The sequence below is a fragment of the Mesoplodon densirostris genome, chromosome 14, assembly GCF_025265405.1.
Source record: "Mesoplodon densirostris isolate mMesDen1 chromosome 14, mMesDen1 primary haplotype, whole genome shotgun sequence".
Taxonomy (NCBI): Eukaryota; Metazoa; Chordata; class Mammalia; order Artiodactyla; family Ziphiidae; genus Mesoplodon; species Mesoplodon densirostris.
The window spans coordinates 34,864,514-34,886,003 of NC_082674.1; the positions used below are offsets into that span (position 1 = coordinate 34,864,514).

The 21,490-nt window shown below is 39.5% G+C and overlaps 1 protein-coding gene across 1 annotated transcript in view; it reads left to right on the forward strand.

The window, feature by feature from the left end:
- Positions 1-21,490, forward strand: part of MTA3 (metastasis associated 1 family member 3) — a 158,472-nt gene that overhangs the window by 36,506 nt on the left and 100,476 nt on the right. Inside the window, exon 4 of the mRNA XM_060117054.1 lies at positions 13,665-13,791. Coding sequence (XP_059973037.1) covers positions 13,665-13,791 — 127 coding nt within the window. The remainder of the gene's footprint in view (positions 1-13,664; positions 13,792-21,490) is intronic.

Sequence of the window (21,490 nt, forward strand, 5' to 3'; positions counted from 1 at the left end):
AACCCGTGTCCCCTGCACCGGCAGGCGGATTCTTAACCACTGCGCCACCAGGGAAGCCCCTCTTCCTTTTTATTGTTGAGTAGTATCCCTTTGTGTGGATGTATCCCAATTTGTCTACTCATCTGTTGATGGATATTTCAGTTGTCTGCAGTTTTTGCTATTACAGACAAAGTTACTTTGAACAGTTGGTGCAGGTCTTTGTACAGACATACATTTCTTCTTGGTTTGTACTGGCGTGGCCTTATCATATGGTCTGGATATTTTTAGCCTTTTAGGAAATTGCAACTGTTTGTGAAAGTGATTGTACCACTTTACATTCTAATCTGCAGTGTAGGGGAGTTCTGGTTTCCTCACATCATTGCCAACACTTCATAAGGTAAGTCTTTTTAATTTTAGGCTTCCTAATAGGTATGTAGCAGTCATTGTAAATTTTACCTTCTTGTGTCCTGGGTATTTTTATGCTCCTGTAAATCTTCTTGAGGCTTGTTCTGTGATGCACTTAAGTTACTTGGAAACAGTTTGGTCCTTTTGGTTGTTGCGTTTATGATTCAATGTACATTTGTTAAGTGGGTACAGAGCAGTCAGTGCTGTCTAGGGCTTTAATTGTTCCCCATTACTTAAGCAAGACCTTTGTGTGTACTCTACCCAATACACCGTGAATTATGAGTTTTACCAGTGTGGTTGTTTGCAAACGAGCACTGTTCATGGCCCCGTGTGAGCAGTGGGCACTGTTTCCGCTGATTCTTTCCCTGTTTTATGGCAGTTTCCTCACGTGCATTCACTGATGGGTGCTGTGCTCGAGGATCACCGTCTGTGATCTCCAGGTTTTCTCACTCTAGTACTCTGGTACTCCATCTTTTGAACTCTAGTTGCCTTGTTCTCCCTGGTCTCTCACCTTCGTCTCCTCACCTCTGGGAGTCTGCCAGGCTCTGCCTCAGTTTCCCCTCCTTCACCGTTGCCTGGAAACCCTGCCACGGCAATAAGTAAGGGCCAGTGTTAGGGCTCACCTCGTTTGTTTTCTGTCTCTCAGGGATCACTGTTCTTCGTTGCCTGATGTGCCCGTGGCCTGATGCTTCATGTATTTTTTTCTGCTTTTAAACTTATTTATTACGTTTTGATTTTGGGGGGTAAATTTGTAAAAACCAAAATTTGTAAATTTTGGTTGTTTCATATGGGTGGGTAGATCTGATCCCTATTACATTGTCTAGAAGGAGAAATCATAATCCTTTTTAAAAATATCTAAAAATCAAGGTATAAAATACAGTGTAATAGGTAAAGTGTGCAGCTCAAGAGATTTTCACAGACATATACATTTCTATTATTACCACTCAGATTAAGATAGAAGAACTTTCTAATACCTCAGCAGATTCCTTTGTGCCCATTAGTACCCTCTTCCTCCCCCTTCCCCAGATAACCACTGCTCTGATGTCTAGTGCCACTTGTTAGTTTTGCCTGGTTTCTGACTTCATCGCAGTGGAGTACCTATAGTGTTTACCCTTTTGCCTGACTTTTTCCACTCAGCACCGTGTCTGTGGGATCCGTCTATGTTATTGCTTGTATCACTTGTTCTTTTTTCTGGCCCAGCAGTATTTATTCTCCTGTTGATGGACATTCCAATGGTTTCCAGTTTGGGCCCCTGTGAGTAAAACTGCTGAGAACATTCTTTTGGTATACTTAAGCTCTCATTTCTCTTGGATAAATGCCAAGGATTGGGAATTGTTGGTTTATGAGGTGGGTATAAATATACTTCAGTAGAATATTGCAAACAGGTTTCCACAGTGGTTGACCAATTTTTACTTCCTCTGTCAATTTATGTGAATTCTAGTCAGGCTATATTCTTCTTTTTAAAAAAATATTTATTTATTTTATTTGTTTATTCGGCTGCATTGGGTCCTAGTTGCAGCACGCAGGATCTTTTATTGTGGCGCGTGGGCTTAGTTGCCCTGTGGCATGTGGGATCCTAGTCTCCCGGCCAGGGCTCGAACCCAGGTCCCCTGCATTGGTAGGTGGATTCTCAACTACTGGACCACCAGGGAAGTCCCGGGCTATATTCTTTTCTTTTTTTTTTCTTTTTTTTTTTTTTCGGTATGTGGGCCTCTCATTGTTGTGGCCTCTCCGGTTGCGGAGCACAGGCTCTGGACGTGCAGGCTCAGCGGCCATGGCTCACAGGCCCAGCCGCTCCGCGGCATGTTGGATCTTCCCGGACCGGGGCACGAACCCGTGTCCCCTGTATTGGAAGGCGGACTCTCAACCACTGCGCCACCAGGGAAGCCCCTATTCTTTTCTTTAAAATAAATTTATTTATTTACTTTGGCAGTGTTGGGTCTTCGTTGCTGCGCGCGGGCTTTCTCTAGTTGTGGTGAGCGGGGGGCTGCTCTTCTTTTTTTCCCCTGGGAATGGGGTGTAGTTGTGGGGGAAGTAGGTAAACATATGGCAGGGCAGATCATTAGAAGATTTATAAATATGAGACTCTTTATTAGTCAAAGCAAGAGAAGTGAGTTGCATTGTGGGAAGATGCTGGCTACTGTGTCTGAAATGAATGGGAGAAGAGTGGTGGTCTTGTGGTGCCGGAAAATTTGGTTGCTTGTAAATCGTTTTGTTTCTTAAGTTTTAAAATTGATAGCAAATGGAAAAATGCATGGTGGCATGTTAAGGCTGCATAAAATTCCAGATGGACTTTGAATATATTATAAGATTGGGCAGCCTTTGCCAGATGCAGTGTTCTTTGAATAAATAAATGTAAAGCAGAAATAGCTTAAATTTCTGATGGGATCCTAACTTGCTGTATAACAACTTATGAGTCATTGTATCTCACAATGTGAAGATAAAATTTCTGTGACAGGTTTCTTAAACCCAATAAAGTAAAAAAAAAAAACCTTGCTTTAGCCAGTTCTTGTTTTTCTTTTCAAGTTAGACTTTGAGTTAATATTTCTTTTTCATAAGTCAGTTTTTCCTGAATATCTTTCAGGGTGTCTGTGGTGAAAATTTTCTTGATAATACTAAGCTGTTATTTAATTGTCTTTCTGATTCTCTCAGGAATATATAGCAGAGTTTTTCCAAGCTTTATGACATTCATCATTCATGATAATGCATTGTGTGCTTGTGATTTCCATTATTTTCAAAATTTATTTGTTTTAATTTCTAACACAATATTGGTAGATGTGTTACCAATGTAAACAAAACTTCTTTGAAACCCTTGATAGAATTGAAGAATATAAGGGGTCCTGAGACTAAAAAGCTTGAGAATTGCTGGCATAGGTGTTCTACCAGAAAAATGTTTTCAAATTAGTGCTTTATAATAATGATTCTTAACTGAGGCTTAACTGGTGTGACTGTACCCTAGAATTTTTAAATCAGGATTTCCAGGGGTGGGGTCTGAATATCTGGTTTTGGTTGTTTACAAAAAGTGAAAGCATATTTTTAATTTGTTTTAATTTTAACATGATTTGCTTTCTTAATTAGGAACCATTGTCTTAGGAGATAAGAATTGTTTTCCAAATGTCAAAGAAAATTATATGAATTCATTAAAAAATTGTAATAGCAGTTTTTAAAATTTAGCACCATGTTAGGCACTGTGCTAAGCAAATTATGTGCATTAATTCTCACAATAACCTTATAAGGGAGAAATTATGTCCACGTTTCACAGATGACGAAACTGAGGATTACAGAGAGTAAAGAATTTTGTCCCCAACTAGGAACGGGTGGAACTAGACTTTGATTTCAAGTGTGACTCTGAAGCCTGGTATCCCATCCACCCTGTGTTAGATCTGGGAAGAATTGTGGAAAGCACTGGGATGAGATGTGACAGAGCCCTTGAACAGTAACCTTTTGATGGTTACTCTTTGCGGTGTTTTATGTCATAACTCTGTGAGTCTGTCCTGGCAGCAGCTGATTTGAGTGTTACTGATAATTTTTACTTGGTCTGCTGTGAACATTTCTTGAGGTTCCATCTCTTTCACCCCATGAGAAAATCAGCATTGATACAAAGATAAATGACCATCTTTGTTCTCAAGGGACTCTGTGAATCAGATGACTCTTGCACAAAGCATACTGTGGCAAGTAAGTACCTTAAGCTTATGTGGGTGCTGCTTTATAGCAAAGAGGAAGGGGACTCCTCCACCTGGAGGTTGGTGAAAGTCTCATGGATTAGGTACCAGAACCTCAGAGACTCCTTTCAACTTTACATGTTATCTTCTTACTTCTATTAACTTTTCATCCACTCCAGTATTCTCCCTGTTTATCTCATGCATTTCTTTTTTTTTTTTTTTTTTTTTTTTTTTTTGCGGTACGCGGGCCTCTCACTGTTGTGACCTCTCCCGATGCGGAGCACAGGCTCTGGACACACAGGCTCAGCGGCCATGGCTCACGGGCCCAGCTGCTCCGTGGCATGTGGGATCTTCCCGGACCGGGGCACGAACCCGTGTCCCCTGCATTGGCAGGCTGACTCTCAACCACTGCGCCACCAGGGAAGCCCCTAATGCATTTCTTTATAGAAGCAGTCAACTCTTGGTGCTGACCTGTTTTTGATCTCCCAAGATGGGCCACTTTTCTATTTTGTTCCCTTCCTTTTTTAATCTTCAAACCCAAAATTTAGTTGTATAGTTATAATTATGTATATTTATTTGTGTATATTTGGGAAATTAATGTTACACAGAATGCCAGTTGAAATTAATATTTTGGCAAGATGATACAAAGATATGGAGAGAAGGAAGACATAGGTAAATAAATGATTATCGGGACTTCCCTGGTGGTGCAGCGGTTAAGAATCCGCCTGCCAATGCAGGGGACACGGGTTCAAGCCCTGGTGCGAGAAGATCCCACATGCCACAGAGCAACTGAGCCCGTGTGCCACAACTATTGAGCCTGCGCTCTAGAGCCTGTGAGCCACAACTACTGAGCTCACGTGCTACAACTACTGAAGCCTGTGCGCCTAGAGCCCATGCTCCACAACAAGAGAAGCAACTGCAATGGGAAGCCCGTGCACTGCAATGAAAGAGTAGCACCCGCTCGCTGCAACTAGAGAAAGCCCGCGCACAGCAACGAAGACCCAACGCAGCCAAAAAATAAATAAATAAAAAAAAATTAAAAAATAAAAATGATCAACTGTGGTGGTTGTCTCATTAAGGAAAAAAACAGTTTAACATGGATTAAAGTTTAGTTACAGTTTTCCTTCTCTTGAGTCCTATTCACTTTTTATTTTGAGGTATTTTTAGGAAGCAGAAAAGAGAGAATAATGTGCTAATTATGAACCTACCAACCAACTTTGTCCTCCCTTATTGTGACATACACATTTGCTTCAGATTCTTTTTTTTTTTTTTTCTGTACGCGGGCCTCTCACTGTTGTGGCCTCTCCCGTTGCAGAGCTTAGGCTCCAGACGCGCAGGCTCAGCGGTCATGGCACACGGGCCCAGCTGCTCTGTGGCATGTGGGATCTTCCTGGACTGGGGCACGAACCCGTGTCCCCTACATCGGCAGGCGGACTCTCAACCACTGCGCCACCAGGGAAACCCGCTTCAGATTCTTTTAGTGCTGTGTGCATACCTTCCCAACTCCATTGCTTTCCTGGTTTCCCCATAGGTGAATTGCTATCTCAACTTTAGCATGTGGTTTTTTTTTTTTTTCCATTCGTGTATTTATACTTTTGTTACGTATGTTTGTATTTAGAGCATTGTTTTTGCATTTTAAAAAATGGTGTTTTACATATGGGTCCTTCTACAGATTGCTTTCTCGCTCAATATCAAGTTTTTGTGATTTGTCCATGTTGATATGTGGATTCATTCATTAACTTTTAGCTATTGAATAGAATCCCATTCCATGACTATGCTGAAGTTTACCCATTGTTCTTTTGACTTTTTGCATTTCACCCCCCCCCCTTTTTAAGGTTTAGCTTGTTCTCTTTTTGATATAATTCACATGCCATATATAACTCACCACTTTAAAAGGTGTACAATTCAGTGGTTTTTAGTATATTCATACATTTATGCAACTATAACTATTATTTGATTCCAGGACATTTTTATCACTCCAAAAAGAAACCCCGTACCCATTAGCAGTCCCTGTATTTCCCTCCACTAATCCTCTGGCAACCACCAAGCTACTTCCTGTCTCTGTGGATTTGTCTATTCTGTATTTTTCATATAAATTGCACACTATAATATGTGACCTTTTGTGTCTTTCACTTTTGTAATATTTCATTTAGTAGCGGGTTGGCCAAAAATTTCCTTTGTTCGAACTAATACAACCTAATACAATGTCTCAAGGTTCATCCATGTTGTACCATGAATCAGCACTTCATTCTTCTTTATGGCTAAATGATAAATATCCCATTGTATGGATATACTACATTTATTTATCCATTTATCAGACGTTTGGGTTGCTTCCACTTTTTGGCAGTTATGAATAATGCTGTATAAACATTAACGTACAAGTTTTGTATTGACATGTTTTCTGTTCTCCTGGGTATACACCTAGGAATAGAATTGCTTGGTTGCATGGCAACTCTGTTCAGCAATTTGAGGAACTGTTGAACTGGTTTTTTTTGCGGTACGCGGGCCTCTCACTGTTGTAGCCTCTCACTGTTGTGGCCTTTCCCATTGCGGAGCACAGGCTCCGGATGCTCAGGCTCAGTGGCCATGGCTCATGGGCCCAGCCGCTGTGCGGCATGTGGGATCTTCCTGGACTGGTCACAAACCCGCGTCCTCTGCATCGGCAGGCGGACTCTCAACCACTGCGCCACCAGGGAAGCCCTGCTGAACTGTTTTACAATGCAGCTGCACCATCTGACATTTCTACTGATAATGTACAAAGGTTACAATTTCTCCACATTTTTGCTTGTTATCTTTTTGATTATAGTCATTCTGGTCAATGTGAAATATCTCATGGTAGTTTTTAAATAAATAAATAATTTTAAATTTATAAAAAATTTTTTTCATTTATTTTTATTTTTGGCTGCATTCGGTCTTTACTGCTGTGCGTGGGTGGGCCTTCTCTAGTTGTGGTGAGCAGGGGCTACTCTTCGTTGCAGCGCGTGGGCTTCTCATTGCTGTGGCTTCTCTTGCGGAGAACGGGTTCTAGGCACGTGTTGGGGCACATGAGCTCTAGAGCACAGGCTCAGTAGTTGTGGCACATGGGCTGTGGCACACGGGCTTTGTTACTCTGCAGCATGTAGGATCTTTCTTCACCAGGGCTCGAACCTGTGTCCCCTGTGTTGGCAGGCAGATTCTTAACCACTGCGCCACCAGAGAAGTCCTCTCATGGTAATTTTGATTTGCATTTCCCTAGTGACTAATGATGTTGAACATCTTTTCATGTACTAATTGGCTCTTTGTATATCTTTTGGAGAAATATATTCAGATCCTTTGCCAATTATTTAATTGGGTTGTCTTGGGTTGTCTTTTTTTTCTTTGTGAATGGTTTTTTAAAAATTTATTTTAATTTGTTTCTGGCTGCGTTGGGTCTTTGTTGCTGTGTGCGGGCTTTCTCTAGTTGTGGTGAGCAGGGGCTACTCTTCCTTGTGGTGCACGGGCTTCTCACTGTGGTGGCTTCTCTTGTTGTGGAGCATGGGCTCTAGGTATGCAGGCTTCAGTAGTTGCAGCACGTGGGCTCAGTAGTTGTGGCTCACGGGCTCTAGAGCACAGGCTCAGTAGTTGTGGTGCATGGGCTTAGTTGTTCCACGGCATGTGGGATCTTCCCAGACCAGGGCTCGAAGCCGTGTCCCCCGCATTGGCAGGCGTATTCTTAATCACTATGCCACCAGGGAAGCCCTGGGTTGTCTTTTTATTGTTATAAGAGTTCTTTATATATTCTGGATACTAGAACCTTATGAGTTACATGATTTGCAAACATTTTCTCCCATTCTATGGGTTGTCTCTTTGCTTTCTTGAGAGCACCTTTTTAAGCACAAAAATTTTAATACTAATTCTAATTTACCTGTTTTTTCTTTGGTTGCTTGTGATTTATTTAGGGTACCATAGTGAAGAAACTATTGCGTAGTCTAAGGTCATGAAGATTTATACTTGTGTTTTATTCTAAGTGTTTTATAAAAGTTTTAGGTCTTACATTTAGGTCTTTGATCCATTTTGAATTAATTTTTGTATGTGGTGTGAGGGTCCAGCTTTATTCATTGTATGTGGATGTCCAGTTGTTCTCAGCACCCATTTGTAGAAAAGACTATTCATTCCCCCAGTGAATTATCTTGGCATCCTTATCCAAAGTCATTTAACATAAATGTATGGGCTTATTTCTGGACTCCCAGTTATATTCTAATTAATCTATGCCTATCCTTATGCCAGTACCACAGTCTTGGTTGTTGTAGCTTTGAAGAATGCTTTGAAATCTGGAAGTGTGAATACTCTTTTTTTTTTTTTTTTTTTTTGTGAGTACTCTTAAATTTGTTCTTTTTCAAATTATTTTGGCTATTCTGGGTTGCTTACATGTCCATATGAATTTTAGGATTAGTTTGCTAATTTTTGTGAAAAAGACAGTTGGAATTTTGGTAGGGGTTGCATTGAATCTGTTGATCAATTTAGGCAGTACTGCCTGCCATCTTAACAATATTAAATCTTCCAATCTGTGAACATAGTTTTCCCATTTACTTAAGTCTTCTTTAATTTCTTTTTTTAATTTAATTTTACTTATTTTTTTCTTTAATTAATAGTAATCTTTTGTTTATTTAATTATTTATATATTTATTTTTGTCTGTGTTGGGCCTTCGCTTCTGTACGAGGTTTTTCTCTAGTTGTGGCAAGCGGGGGCCGCTCTTCATCGCGGTGTGCGGGCCTCTTCACTATTGCAGCCTCTCTTGTTGTGGAGCACAGGCTCCAGACGCTCAGGCTCAGTAGTTGTGGCTCATGGGCCTAGTTGCTCCGCAGCATGTGGCATCTTCCCAGACCAGAGCTCGAACCCGTGTCCTCTGCATTAGCAGGCAGATTCTCAACCACTGCGCCACCAGGGAAGCCCTTTTAATTTTATTTTATTAAAAAAATTATTTTTATTTTTGGTGGTGTTGGATCTTCGTTGCTGCACGTGGGCTTTCTCTAGTTGTGGCGAGAGGGGACTACTCATTGTGGTGGCTTCTCTTTTTGCGGAGCACAGGGTCTAGGTGTGCAGGCTTCGGTAGTTGTGGCACGCTGACTCAGTAGTTGTGGCGTGCGGGCTCTAGAGCGCAGGCTCAGTAGTTGTGGCGCACGGGCTTAGCTGCTCCGCGGCATGTAGGATCTTCCCCGACCAGGGCTTGAACCTGTGTCCCCTGCATTGGCAGTCGGATTCTTAACCACTGTGCCACCAGGGAAGCCCCGTGATTTTTGATGATAGTTCTATTCTTTTAAATTTTTCATTGTCTAAATGCCAGTTTTTGCCATGTGGTTGTTTAATGTTTTTAGGATGTTAATGGCATGGGAATCATTTCTTGTTCAGAAGCCAATAGAAATTTATACAAATATGTAAATGAAATTAACTTGTAAATTTGAAAAAATGAGTTTCAGATGCTGTTGCGGTGATTTCTGTGTTTGGTTAGATTGAACCTGAGAGATTTTATTCCTTTTCACCCAGTATCAAGAGATTGTACAAGGAAATAAGATTTGCTGTTGTTACCATTATTTTTAGAGCTTGTTGCTGTTTTAGCTCTATAGGGTACACGTTAGAATTCAGTTAGCTGTGTTTTATGGAACAACAATTTATCAAATCCTAGTTAGGTAAAGAGTATAATTTTGTATGTGATATTTGCTGGTGCTAATAGTGCCAATGCAGCAATAACTTCATTGATTTCCACTGGTGAGATGTTATTAGACTTGCAAGTAAATGGTTCTTTTATTGCTTCATTTCTCTTTGAGTAGTTCATTATAAAGAACAATCAAAGAATTTTAAATCACATTATTCTGTTTTGGAGCTAGGTGGGTCTTTTTCTAAATCAGTTTCTAATTTTTACAGGTTCATTTTCAGTTCAGAGTTTTAAAAGTTTGAAGGTAGAAAAGACTTGATACTTAGCCTATTAATTGCCCTCATACAACTCAGAAGAACTACAACTAGGGGGTCACATATGATAAAATCTCTTGTGGTCCTGGGTCCGTTCGTAAGAAATTTATAAGAAAGAATTGTGAGGAACAGAAATTTGTTGCTGTGTGCGTGTGTGTGTGTGTTTTGTCACTGTCCAAAAATTAAGGCTCTGAGGCCTAACCTTGGGCTTTACTTCCTGTGTGAGAATCCAGTCACCCCCTCCCTGACTCTGAGTTCTCAATACTCCTGCTATTCCCATAGCTACACAGTCTCTTCTGGTCCGGTCCAGGTAAGGCTGCAGAGGACCTGTGAGCCTCTACAGGTATTATATTTAAAAAATTTTTATATCTAAAATTATTTGGAATTATATCTGTAAATGACATCTAGTAATTTTTTTCTTTAAAAAGAATATTAAATACAGCATTAAAAAAAAAATCTCAGGCAAAACTTTGTCTCCCCTTTCCATCCTTTTCTTCCAACCCTGTTTCCCAGAGGCAAACACTTTGAATTATTTCTTCATAGTAGCAACTTTTTTGCTCACTGATTGCCTCCAGCCCCTTGATTAGTGCCTGTTTTTGGTGCCTAATACAGTTAACCCTTGAGCAATGCAGGGGTTAGGGACACCAGCCCCCTGCACAGTTGAAAATCTTCATAGAACTTTTGACTCCCCCCAAAACTTAACTGATAGCCTACTGTTGACTGGAAGCCTTATGCATAACATAAACAGTTGATTAACACATATTTTGTATGTCATACAGAATATATACTGTATTCTTAAAGTAAGCCAGAGAAAAGAAAATGTTAGGAAAATCACAGGGAAGAGAAAATACACTTACAGTACTATGCTGTATTTATTGATACCATAAATCTAATTATAAGATGAATTGTCTGTCAGTACCTACATCAGTATTGTCTTATACAGTACAAAACACTGTAAATGTTATGTGTGTTACTAACACTAGACATCAAAAAGGAAAAAAAAATGTGAAAAAGAAGTTCATATTTATTTACAGGTATAGTGATCTGTGCTATAGTGATCCGTGCTATAGTGATCTTCATTGATAATGAAGAATCAGCAATATGATTCTTTTTTTTAAAAATAAATTTATTTATTTATTTATTTATTTTTGGCTGTGTTGGGTCTTTGTTGTTGCATGCGGGCATTCTCTAGTTGCGGCGAGCGGGGGCTACTCTCTGTTGCGGTGCGCGGGCTTCTCATTGCAGTGGCTTCTCTTGTTGTGGAGCACGGGATCTAGGCGCGTGGGCTTCAGTAGTTGTGGCATGTGGTCTCAGTAGTTGTGGCGCGCAGGCTCTAGAGTGCAGGCTCAGTAGTTGTGGTGCACAGGCTTAGTTGCTCCGCGGCATGTGGGATCTTCCCAGACCAGGGCTCAAACCCATGTCCCCTCCATTGGCAGGCGGATTCTTAGCCACTGTGCCACCAAGGAAGCCCAGCAATATGATTCTTTATGGTAGCCTAGTGTAATTGATATGATTGCTTCACAGTAGCCTAGCCTATACGATAATGAATGAATCATTTAAAAAGTTTTATGGCATAGAGTATTACAGTTATATTCATAATACACTACTGGAAACATTGATACAATTAAAAAAAAAACCCACCTACCTGTGATAATATACTGATAAGCAGTTTTTCTAGTTACTAGAGAGAGAGGCAATATAATATAATGAATGGTAATGTAATTCTTTGAAAGGAAAATTATAAAACAGTAAGAAAACTAACACAGTAGTTTTTATTAAATATCATTCACCTTATGCCTATATAAGGATAGACTAGTATCCACATGTTTTATGAATTCATGAGATACCTTTTTTTTAAATAAACATTTAGGTGAAAAATCCCTTTTTAAAAAAACTTATTTATTTTTGGCTGCCTTGGGTCTTCATTGCTGCGCGTGGGCTTTCTCTAGTTGTGGCAAGCAGGGGCTACTCTTCCTTGCGGTGCGCGGGCTTCTCATTGTGGAGGCTTCTCTTGTTGCGGAGCATGGGCTCTAGGCGTGTGGACTTAAGTAGTTGTGGCTCGCGGGCTCTAGAGCACAGGCTCAGTAGTTGTGGTGCACAGGCTTAGTTGCTCCGCGGCATGTGGGATCTTCCCGGACCAGAGATTGAACCCGTGTCCCCTGCATTGGCAGGCGGATTCTTAACCACTGTGCCACCAGGGAAGTCCCAAGATACTTTTTTCTTAATTTTTTTGATATTTCTAAGCTACATGGTTCATCTGTGAATTCTTTTCCTTTTTGTTTTTGTTTTTTTGGCCGCGTAGCATGTGGGATCTCAGTTCCCTGACCAGAGTTCAAACCTGCACCCCCTCCATTGGACGCACGGAGTCTTAACTACTGGACTGGCAGGAAAGTCCGCATCTGTGAATTTTTTCAAATTGTTGCAAACCTCCAAAAAATTTTCCAATGTACTGTATTTATTGAAAAAATTCACATATAAGTGGACTCGTGCAGTTCAAACTCACATTGTTCAAGGGTGAACTGTAAATCTTGATTGAATGAATGCAAAAAGTTTGTCCTTATTCTCTTTTAAGACTTGATAGTTGACTATGCAATTCTAGGTTGAATATCATTTTTCCTCTTGGATGGCATTGCTGTGCAGTCTTAGCACACAGTGTTGCTGTTCATCTGTGATTCCTCTCGGATTCTGGTTTCTTTGCTTGTGCCTACACTTCTTTCCTGTAAATGGTTGCAATCTTCTCATGCTGTCACTTAAAAAAAAAAGTTAAGTATGACAGGAATTCAATCGGGACACTCAGTCTCACTGGACACTTAGTAAGGGGAAATTTTCTTGAATCATCTCTTTGATAGGTCTTCCCTCATCCCCCCCGCAAAACAAACAAAGAGGTAAAAGAATCTGTTTTCTCTATTGTTTCTTTATGGAACTTTTGTTAGTGGGATGTTGGACCTCATGCACTTTTCTTTAATATTTTAATCTTTTGGTTTTCAGTTATCTCTTTGTTTTAATTTCTAGGAGATTTCATTAGCATTATCCTCTAATCCTTCTATTAGTTTTTTATTTGTGTTATCAAATTTGAAATGTGTTATACTATTTGTTTCTGATTATACTCTTTTTAACTGGAGTATTCTGGGATTAAGTTATTGTGTTATAGATAGACTTTCAACCCCTTTCTTCTGCTTTTTTGCTCTCACCCTACTTTCTTTCTCATAATACTTGGTAGCTTCAAGGGATAAGTCAGTACACGCCCTGTGCCCACCTTCTCCATGGCATCCCTCTCTGTACGCACATAGATTGTCACTTCCTTCTCTTGACTAAGTGTGTACTTTTCCTTTTTTTTTTAAATCTAATTTCCATAATTTTTTGTTGTTGTTGAAAATCTTTCTTCCATTGTTGCTTCATTTTTTATTGTCATTGAAATGTTAATACATTTTCATTGATATTTTTGTGTAGTTTCATGGGGGAAGAGGAGATAGATGCATATGTTCCATCTGCCATCTTAAAATTGGAGTCCTTTCTTTGAGGCCTGGCTAACTTAATTTTATGGTTGTAATTCAAATAACAAGTTAAATGTGTAAATTTAAAATCAATTTGTTTGAAAAAAATATTGAATGAAAGGCTGATTCAGTCTATCTTAATAACCAAATAGGTAATGTACTTTGTAATAATGCATTTTTTGAATTTTATTTGTGTAGAAGAAATTGAGGAAGAATCTGAAACAACAATTGAGGCTGACCTGACGGATAAACAGAAACATCAGTTGAAACATCGGGAGCTCTTTTTGTCACGCCAATACGAATCTCTGCCTGCAACACATATCAGGTAAGAACTTTTTAGAAGTTGATCTGAAGTACTCAGTAATATTGTGACAATTGGGAAAAACAAACAAACAAACTAAAGCAACCTTTTTGAAGCATTTTCCAAACTCTTCCCAACAATCTTGCTCAAATTAGTTCACTAAAGGCTTCATTATGTAATCTTACCTTGGAAATTTATAGTGTATGTTAGCATTTTAAAGCCCTGCAAATGTTCTGCAGTAAAGTAACCATGTTAGCTTTGTTTTAATCCAGACTTTTCCAATTTATTTAAGTATGTATTAGCATCTTGCAGGACAGTGTCCAGCAGATACCATTTTGGGAAATGCTGGTCTTCTCCAGATTCCCAGAAAATAATATAGTCATTGGAATCCAAGAACTAGAACCTGGTTCTAGATCTGGTTCCCAGGCACTTGTCTCTTGACCTTGTAGGATACAAGGCTTTTGATTGATTTATTTATTTTTGAGGTCCTCTGGGATGAAAACTTTATATTCTTTATTACTCACTCACTTGCATCTGATCTGTGCAATGATGGGATGTAAAAGTGAAATCCAGTCCCTGGTTTGTAGTTTTGGGAGATGGTGGTGGTCTTTTTGATCCGGTAGTGGTTAAGATTTAAGCATAGATACAATTGAGCTCTTTCTGAGTGCTGTCTGTAATAGGTGCATTTTGGAGGTATAACAAAATGTTTGAACTCAAAAACTTCAGAAGGAGTTGGCATTTACTCAGCCTTCGAGAGATTGGGGGGCATGTTTCAGGTAAAGGTAACAGGTAAGCATGGGTGTGTACAGGGAACAGCCTGTGTCCAGGATGCAGTGTTTTTGTCCCCTAATGTTAAAGGAATTCCTTCAACTGTTGTTCACAATCTTTACTTCTTTTATTCAACTCCTCACTAGTTATTATTGTCTTAAAAACTGTTTATATATAGAAATAAAATGAATTAACTGTTTATTTAAAAAAAAATCGGCCCCTCTTCTTTAGCCCTGAATGTCGGTATTGTATCTAAGTCTGTCTTTTTTGGGCTCAGACATGTTTGGAGACTTCCTGAAGCTCCAGTTTGGTCTTTGTAACAAAAACACGCATGCCCCAACTCCCCGGACCTTTGTGTATTCTTATACTTCTCTTTTCAGAAATGGACACAGAGCTCTTCTAAGGCAGGAAGTGTATCACAAAGATACCAGAATCCCCTTTCTCCAAATCTTTTCAGAGATAAGTTGATTCTCCTCAGTAGTTAACATTATATCATTGCTTTATTTAGGTTTTTTAGGGGACACTGTGTTTATTTTTTATTTATTTTTGTTTCGGAATTGCCTTTAGTGGTATAAAATTGAAAGTAAATGTCCATTAGTAGGGAATTGGTTAAATGAATTATGATACAACAACTACAACAGAATATTGGAGTTCTGTTGTTATAGAAAAACTCTATTGTATATTGATAACCAGAAAATAATCAAAGTCAAGAAAGTATGTAAAAATGAGGACACTGTGTTTAGATTGGCTAGAGTTAGTATGTTCTGTGTGACTTAGGGCCTGTGTTAGAAAAGATAATCAAGCCAGATAATGTGGGAATAGTATTTAACCTAAAAATAGGGGTATTTCAAGAAATAGGAAAGTAAGTTAATTTTTGCTCAAAGAGATGAAACATGCAAACATATTTTGTAATTGTTTTAAAGATATAGGTAACTAATAAATGCTGAAGAGCCATATGCATTTATCATTTAATTGGAAGAAGCTAGAATATAAAGATTCATTTTAAGCTCAAGAAGTTATGTGGCCAGTCATAAGACTCTTGCCAGAACAAGAATCTGACAAATGGTTTTAAAAATGTATCCAAAACACGCAAGTATATTTTTAATTTACCCTCCTGATAGCTTGGAATCTGTTTATAAGTAATGTTGGTTTCCTTTAACAGATTGCTTGGAATGGAAAAACTAGTGAAGTATTTTTCATGTTTCATAAGGACTGAGAGAGTATATTGAAATGTAATTATCAAGACACCCCTTTGTTGAACATAGAAATTACATAGAATATACGATCATTCAGTCATGTTGAACACATTTTCTGAGTATATTCTCAATTAGGGAACTTGCTAACTGATAAATAAGACAAGGTTCCCCAGCTTGTAAACTTAAGGAGTTTACCTGGTGGCAATTCTTTTTCTTTCTTTTTTTTTTTTTTGCGGTACATGGGCCTCTCACTGTTGTGGCCTCTCCTGTTGCGGAGCACAGGCTCCGGACGCGCAGGCTCAGCGGCCATGGCTCACGGGCTCAGCCGCTCCATGGCATGTGGAATCCTCCCGGACCGGGGCACGAACCCGTGTCCCCTGCATTGGCAGGCGGACTCTCAACCACTGCGCCACCAGGGAAGCCCATGGAGTTTACCTGGTGGCAATTCTTTTGAATTATGAGGAAGAGATATAGACATTTGAAGCATTTGTTTTTTTAACTTTTTTGTTCTCCAAGTTGAGAGGGAGTAGTGTGGAGGCATATTTTCTCATTTATGGCTCTCATTTTCAAACAGCTGAATGGATTTAGGGGCAGTCTCCAGCCAAACCCCAAAGCTGTGCTAACCAGCCCTCATGCTGATGTAGAACAAGTGCACGTTGGAGTGATCTTGACATTTTGCTAACGTTGAAGTCATGCCCTATTTATCTGTGCTTTAACAGGAGAAAATTACTGAAGTCCCATTGTTCTTTGGCAGCAAAGAGGGGTAATTTGATGAATACTGGCTTTTTATTCTTAGGGGCATTATTAAGTGCCCAGAATTTCCTTGGTGCTGTATGGAACAGAGGAGAAAACCTGACTGAGGCATTCCTGAGGTCCTTTGTAGTTTGTGAGCTATAATACTAACTGGGTGCTACAAGCTTCCCAAAGTGGCAGGGAGGCAACTCTTCCTTCCTTCTGATTTCATTGGAAGAGAATGAATAGGACCAGGACTTTTCTGGTTAGAGTTAGTGATTCACCTCTTGTTGAGGATTTGTTTGTATCTATCTCGTTAAGATAGATAGAATTTGAACATGAGAATTCCTTTGGAACACTTTTTGGGGTGAAGGGGAGAGACAGCATGCTTCTTGCACAGTGCCTTAGGTCATTAATGATAGATTATATGCTGCGTGGGATATAAAGCACTATAAAATTCACTGTTATGGGCTTCCCTGGTGGCGCAGTGGTTGAGAGTCCGCCTGCCGATGCAGGGGACACAGGTTCCTGCCCCGGTCCGGGAAGATCCCACATGCCGCGGAGCGGCTGGGCCCGTGAGCCATGGCCGCTGAGCCTACACGTCTGGAACCTGTGCTCCGCAACAGGAGAGGCCACAACAGTGAGAGGCCTGCGTACCGAAAAAAAAAAAAAATTTACTGTTATGCCAGATGCTAGACCTGTCACTTTGTGTGTGTGTGTGTGTGTGTGTGTGTGTGTGTGTAGAATACTGTGTTCAGTTATATAGAGCCCATGTTTATTGAACTTGGCTTTTAAAAATTCTAACATTTATTGAACCTTTATGATAGGTGTTATTTCAGTTGCTTTACATGTATTTTATTTGATCTTCCCAATGACTTTGTAATGTAGGTCCTGTTATTATCCTCATTTTACAGATGAGGAAACTGAAACATGAAAAGGTTAAATAACTTTTCAGTCTCATGGCTTTTAAATGGCAGATTCAGATCTTGAACTCAGATCACGTGGCTGCAAATATACAATATTATGATATATACATGACTCTAAGTGTTAAAAAGCATCAGAGACAGAAAGACAGCTATTTAGAAGCTTGTTGAATAGATAGGCTCTTTGATTTTCTATTTTTTTCACATAATTTTTCTACTTAAGTCAAATGGGCAGAACTAAATTAAAAACTGAGTTAAGCATACAAACTATACTATTTTACAGTGTTAGAGATATAAATAGCAACTGGGAACTGCCTACTTGATTGGGTGCTTACGTTTATGGATGTGTCTTATATATTGTCCAATGTCATTTTTCCTTCACCTTGAACACACAAAGCCTGGCTTTTTAAAAGCTGCTAGTTACAGCACTGTATGTGTAGTGATTAATACCTCTTCCCTGCCTCTGGTGTAGCTAGTTAGTCATGTTTAAACACAGCCAATGTTTTCCTGCTTGCCAACCTCGGGATCTGGATTACAGCCTTGGAAGTTATGCTTCATTGTGTCGTAAAAACATTTCCTTACGTACCTCTTGATTATTGGCCTCAATGTGTCCTATAGTAAGGGCTTTTGGACTGGATGATTTGATCTCCAAGTCTTGTTTCAAGGAGTGAGTGGTGATAGAGAAACCATTATATCCATGTCGTTAGACCTGGCCCTTGCTCAGAGCATCACTGGTGAGCGTCCTGTCTACCTCATCATTTTATTTTATTTTATTTATTTATTTATTTATTTTTTGCGGTATGCGGATCTCTCACTGTTGTGGCCTCTCCCGTTGTGGAGCACAGGCTCCGGACACGCAGGCTTAGGGGCCACGGCTCATGGGCCCAGCTGCTCTGCGGCATGTGGGATCTTCCCGGACCGGGGCACGAACCCATGTCCCCTGCATCGGCAGGCGGACTCTCAACCACTGCGCCACCAGGGAAGCCCTACCTCATTACTTAACGTCAACAAAGTCCAAAGAAACTCTTCCAGAACGTAAATTTAGTGTCAATAGTAGAATAGGTCTTGAAGACATAGGTGCACATAGTGTTCAAGCCGTCTCTTAAGGGCAGTGTGCTTCAGAGAAAGCCTTATGTTCTTTTCCTCTTAAACAGTTTTTAGGTTAGGATTCCAGGGTATGATCATCATCATCACCATAATCACCATTGTTGCTTCATAGAAGACTGGCTGCAACCACAGTTTGTTGTGAACTTTTCTTGGTTTAAGTGATGCCATGTTGCTTCTACATTGTCTCCTGCCCTCCAAAATGAGGAGCTTTCTTAATTCAGTTGAAAAAGTATCTTTAGCGGCTGTTAGAAATCTTGGGTTTTATGTATAATTTCATAGGTTCTTCATATGTATAATTTTTAGGTTCTTCAAGTCAGACATCATCTTAGAGTGTGAGATTCTAGAAGCTCCTTAGTATGTCCTTTTTTTCCTTTTTCCTGCCTGCTGTGGAACAGGGTACTCAATAGCCAGTTAGACTTTGAAGCTTGCATAGTTTCCATTTTTTAAATTTTTGTTTGTTAAGGAAATAAAAGTCATCAACATATAGTAGACTAATCTCCTCTCAATTACTGCTGACCTTAAATGAAGTTTTAGATTGTGTGCCTTTCTCTTTTCATGAAAATTAAAGATTGATACATGGAATCACAGGTTGCTTAGGACTCTGAGGGAGAGTGACTCAGAGTCAACATCAAGCTTTCACATGGAGGGCTAAGCAGAGGATAGAAAATCTGTTTTGTGTACATATTATTTGTCACCAAACAAAATGAATTTATAAGCCATATATAGCAACCATGAGAAAGGGAGAAACGGAAAAGTTTCTAGCCAACAAGAGGTATTTGGGGGATGGAATACTGAAGTTCTTGTCTTAACACTCAGTGTTGATGAGGGTGGGGAAATAGATAACTCTTCTATATTCGAATGTTAATATAATCAGAGAAATCAAACTTTAATGTGTGAATATCCTTTGACCCAGCAATTCCACTTTTTTGATTTTATCTAGCAGAGGTTCTCATGCAAGTGTGTAGAAATGTATATACTGATATGTTTATTGCAGAATTGTTTTTTTTTTTTTTTTTAGTTAAAGATTTTCTTGCAAATAAATGAGGTCATTTTCATTCATAGATAGGAGTCAGCATCACAAATGTAAGTAGGAACCTGGTATTTGATAGATTTCAGGATTGCACTACTATCAGAACATGCAAGCAACTTTCATATTTATGCTTTTCTATATTTCTACTTTCTCTGCAATGAAAGCACATTAGATATATAATAGAAAAAGTATTATTTAAATGTTTGTACATTTGGACATTAGAGAGGGAAAATGCCGTTTTGCAGCCATTTTAATCCCCTGCGTTGCGTGACAACCTGGCTGGTTTTGATGAAGACAGAATAGATGGGAATCTACTAAAAACGAAACTCATCTTTATTCTCCCTTCCCCAGTAGTAATAAAGTACAGTAGAAACATTAGCTACTGTTACCATTTGATAGCAGACCTGTTTCTAATTTAGGGGTACATTTTCCAAATGTTTTTGTTGCAAAATGCTGTTTCCTTCAAGAATTATTCTGTCGGTTTATATTCCCACCACAGTATATTAAGAATATGCCCATTTTGCTGTTTCCTCAACATCACTGCATATTAAAATTTAAAAGTAAACTTTTATTGTTTATTTTATGATAATGGAAGAATTATAATTCATTGTTGAAATGCGAAAAACACACAGAAAAGACACACACACCCCTGTAATCCCTCCACCCAGCAGCACTGACATTTTGGTGTATCTTCAGTGCATTTTCATTCCTAATCTTATGTGCATTCTTTGGATTTGGGCTGCACATTGTTGGAGTTTACTCAATGGCAGAGGAGCTACATTCCTTGTGTTCAGCTTCCTGGCGTTAAGCAGTGCTTATTCTTCAGTGCTGCTATTGTCATCTTTGCTCTTTCTAGGTTGGTTGCTTTGTTTTTAAATATGTGAGAAATTTGGTAGGAAAATGAATGATGGAACAGCAGGAGGAGGGGAGGAGGACAGTTAAATAAAGGCTGGAAAAATTCCATTCTTGAGACATTAATAGACATGCCTGATAGGTTTGATATATATGAAGGAGCAGAATGAATCTAGAGTAAGAATACTTTGGGGAACTCCCTGGCAGTCCAGTGGTCAGGACTCGATGCTTTCACTGCGGGGGGACGGGGGGGGGACGGGGGGAGGGGGACGGGACAAGACTTAAGATCCCGCAAGCTGCGAAAAACAAACAAACAAACAAAAAACCAAAAAAAGAATATTTTGTTACTCAGAGTACTCATTCAAAAACCAATCCAAGTGTCACGATCTTATAATGGGCAGAGTTTTCTTAATTAAGATCATGAAGATATTCTGTTTTCTTGAAGTTCTACTGTTCCACCTTTTATATTTAGGTCTGTTTTATGCATATGGTGTGAAGAGAGGTCAGTTAGAAAATTAAGTTTAAAAAGATACTATTTGCAGTATCATCAAGCAATATCAAACACCTAGGAATAAATCTAAAGGAAGACGTCTAGGGCTTCACTGGTGGCACAGTGGTTAAGAATCCGCCTGCCAACGCAGGGGACACGGATTCGAGCCCTGGTTCTGGAAGATCCCATATGCCGCGGAGCAACTAAGCCTGTGCGCCACAACTACTGAGCCTGCGTCCCACAACTACTGAAGCCCACATGCCTAGAGCCCGTGCTCTGCAACAAGAGAAGCCACCTCAGTGAGAAGCTCGCATGCTGCAACGAAGCCCCAACGCAGCCAAAAATAAGATAAAAATAAATTTTAAAAAATAAAAGATGTCTAAAAAAAGGGAATGATGTGTAAAAACTCCACACAGAAATTACAGAGTATTGCTAAAGGAATTAAAGATTAAGTAAATAAATGACAGTAAGTCTGTTTTTCCCAGATTGAGCCAAAGATTCAATGTAATTCCAAAGAAAAGCTTAGCAGGGTTGTGTGTGTATGTGTGTGTGTGTATGTGTATGTGTGTATAAATTGAGAAGCTGAGTCCAAAATCTCTGGGAATCGAAAGGACCAAGAACATTT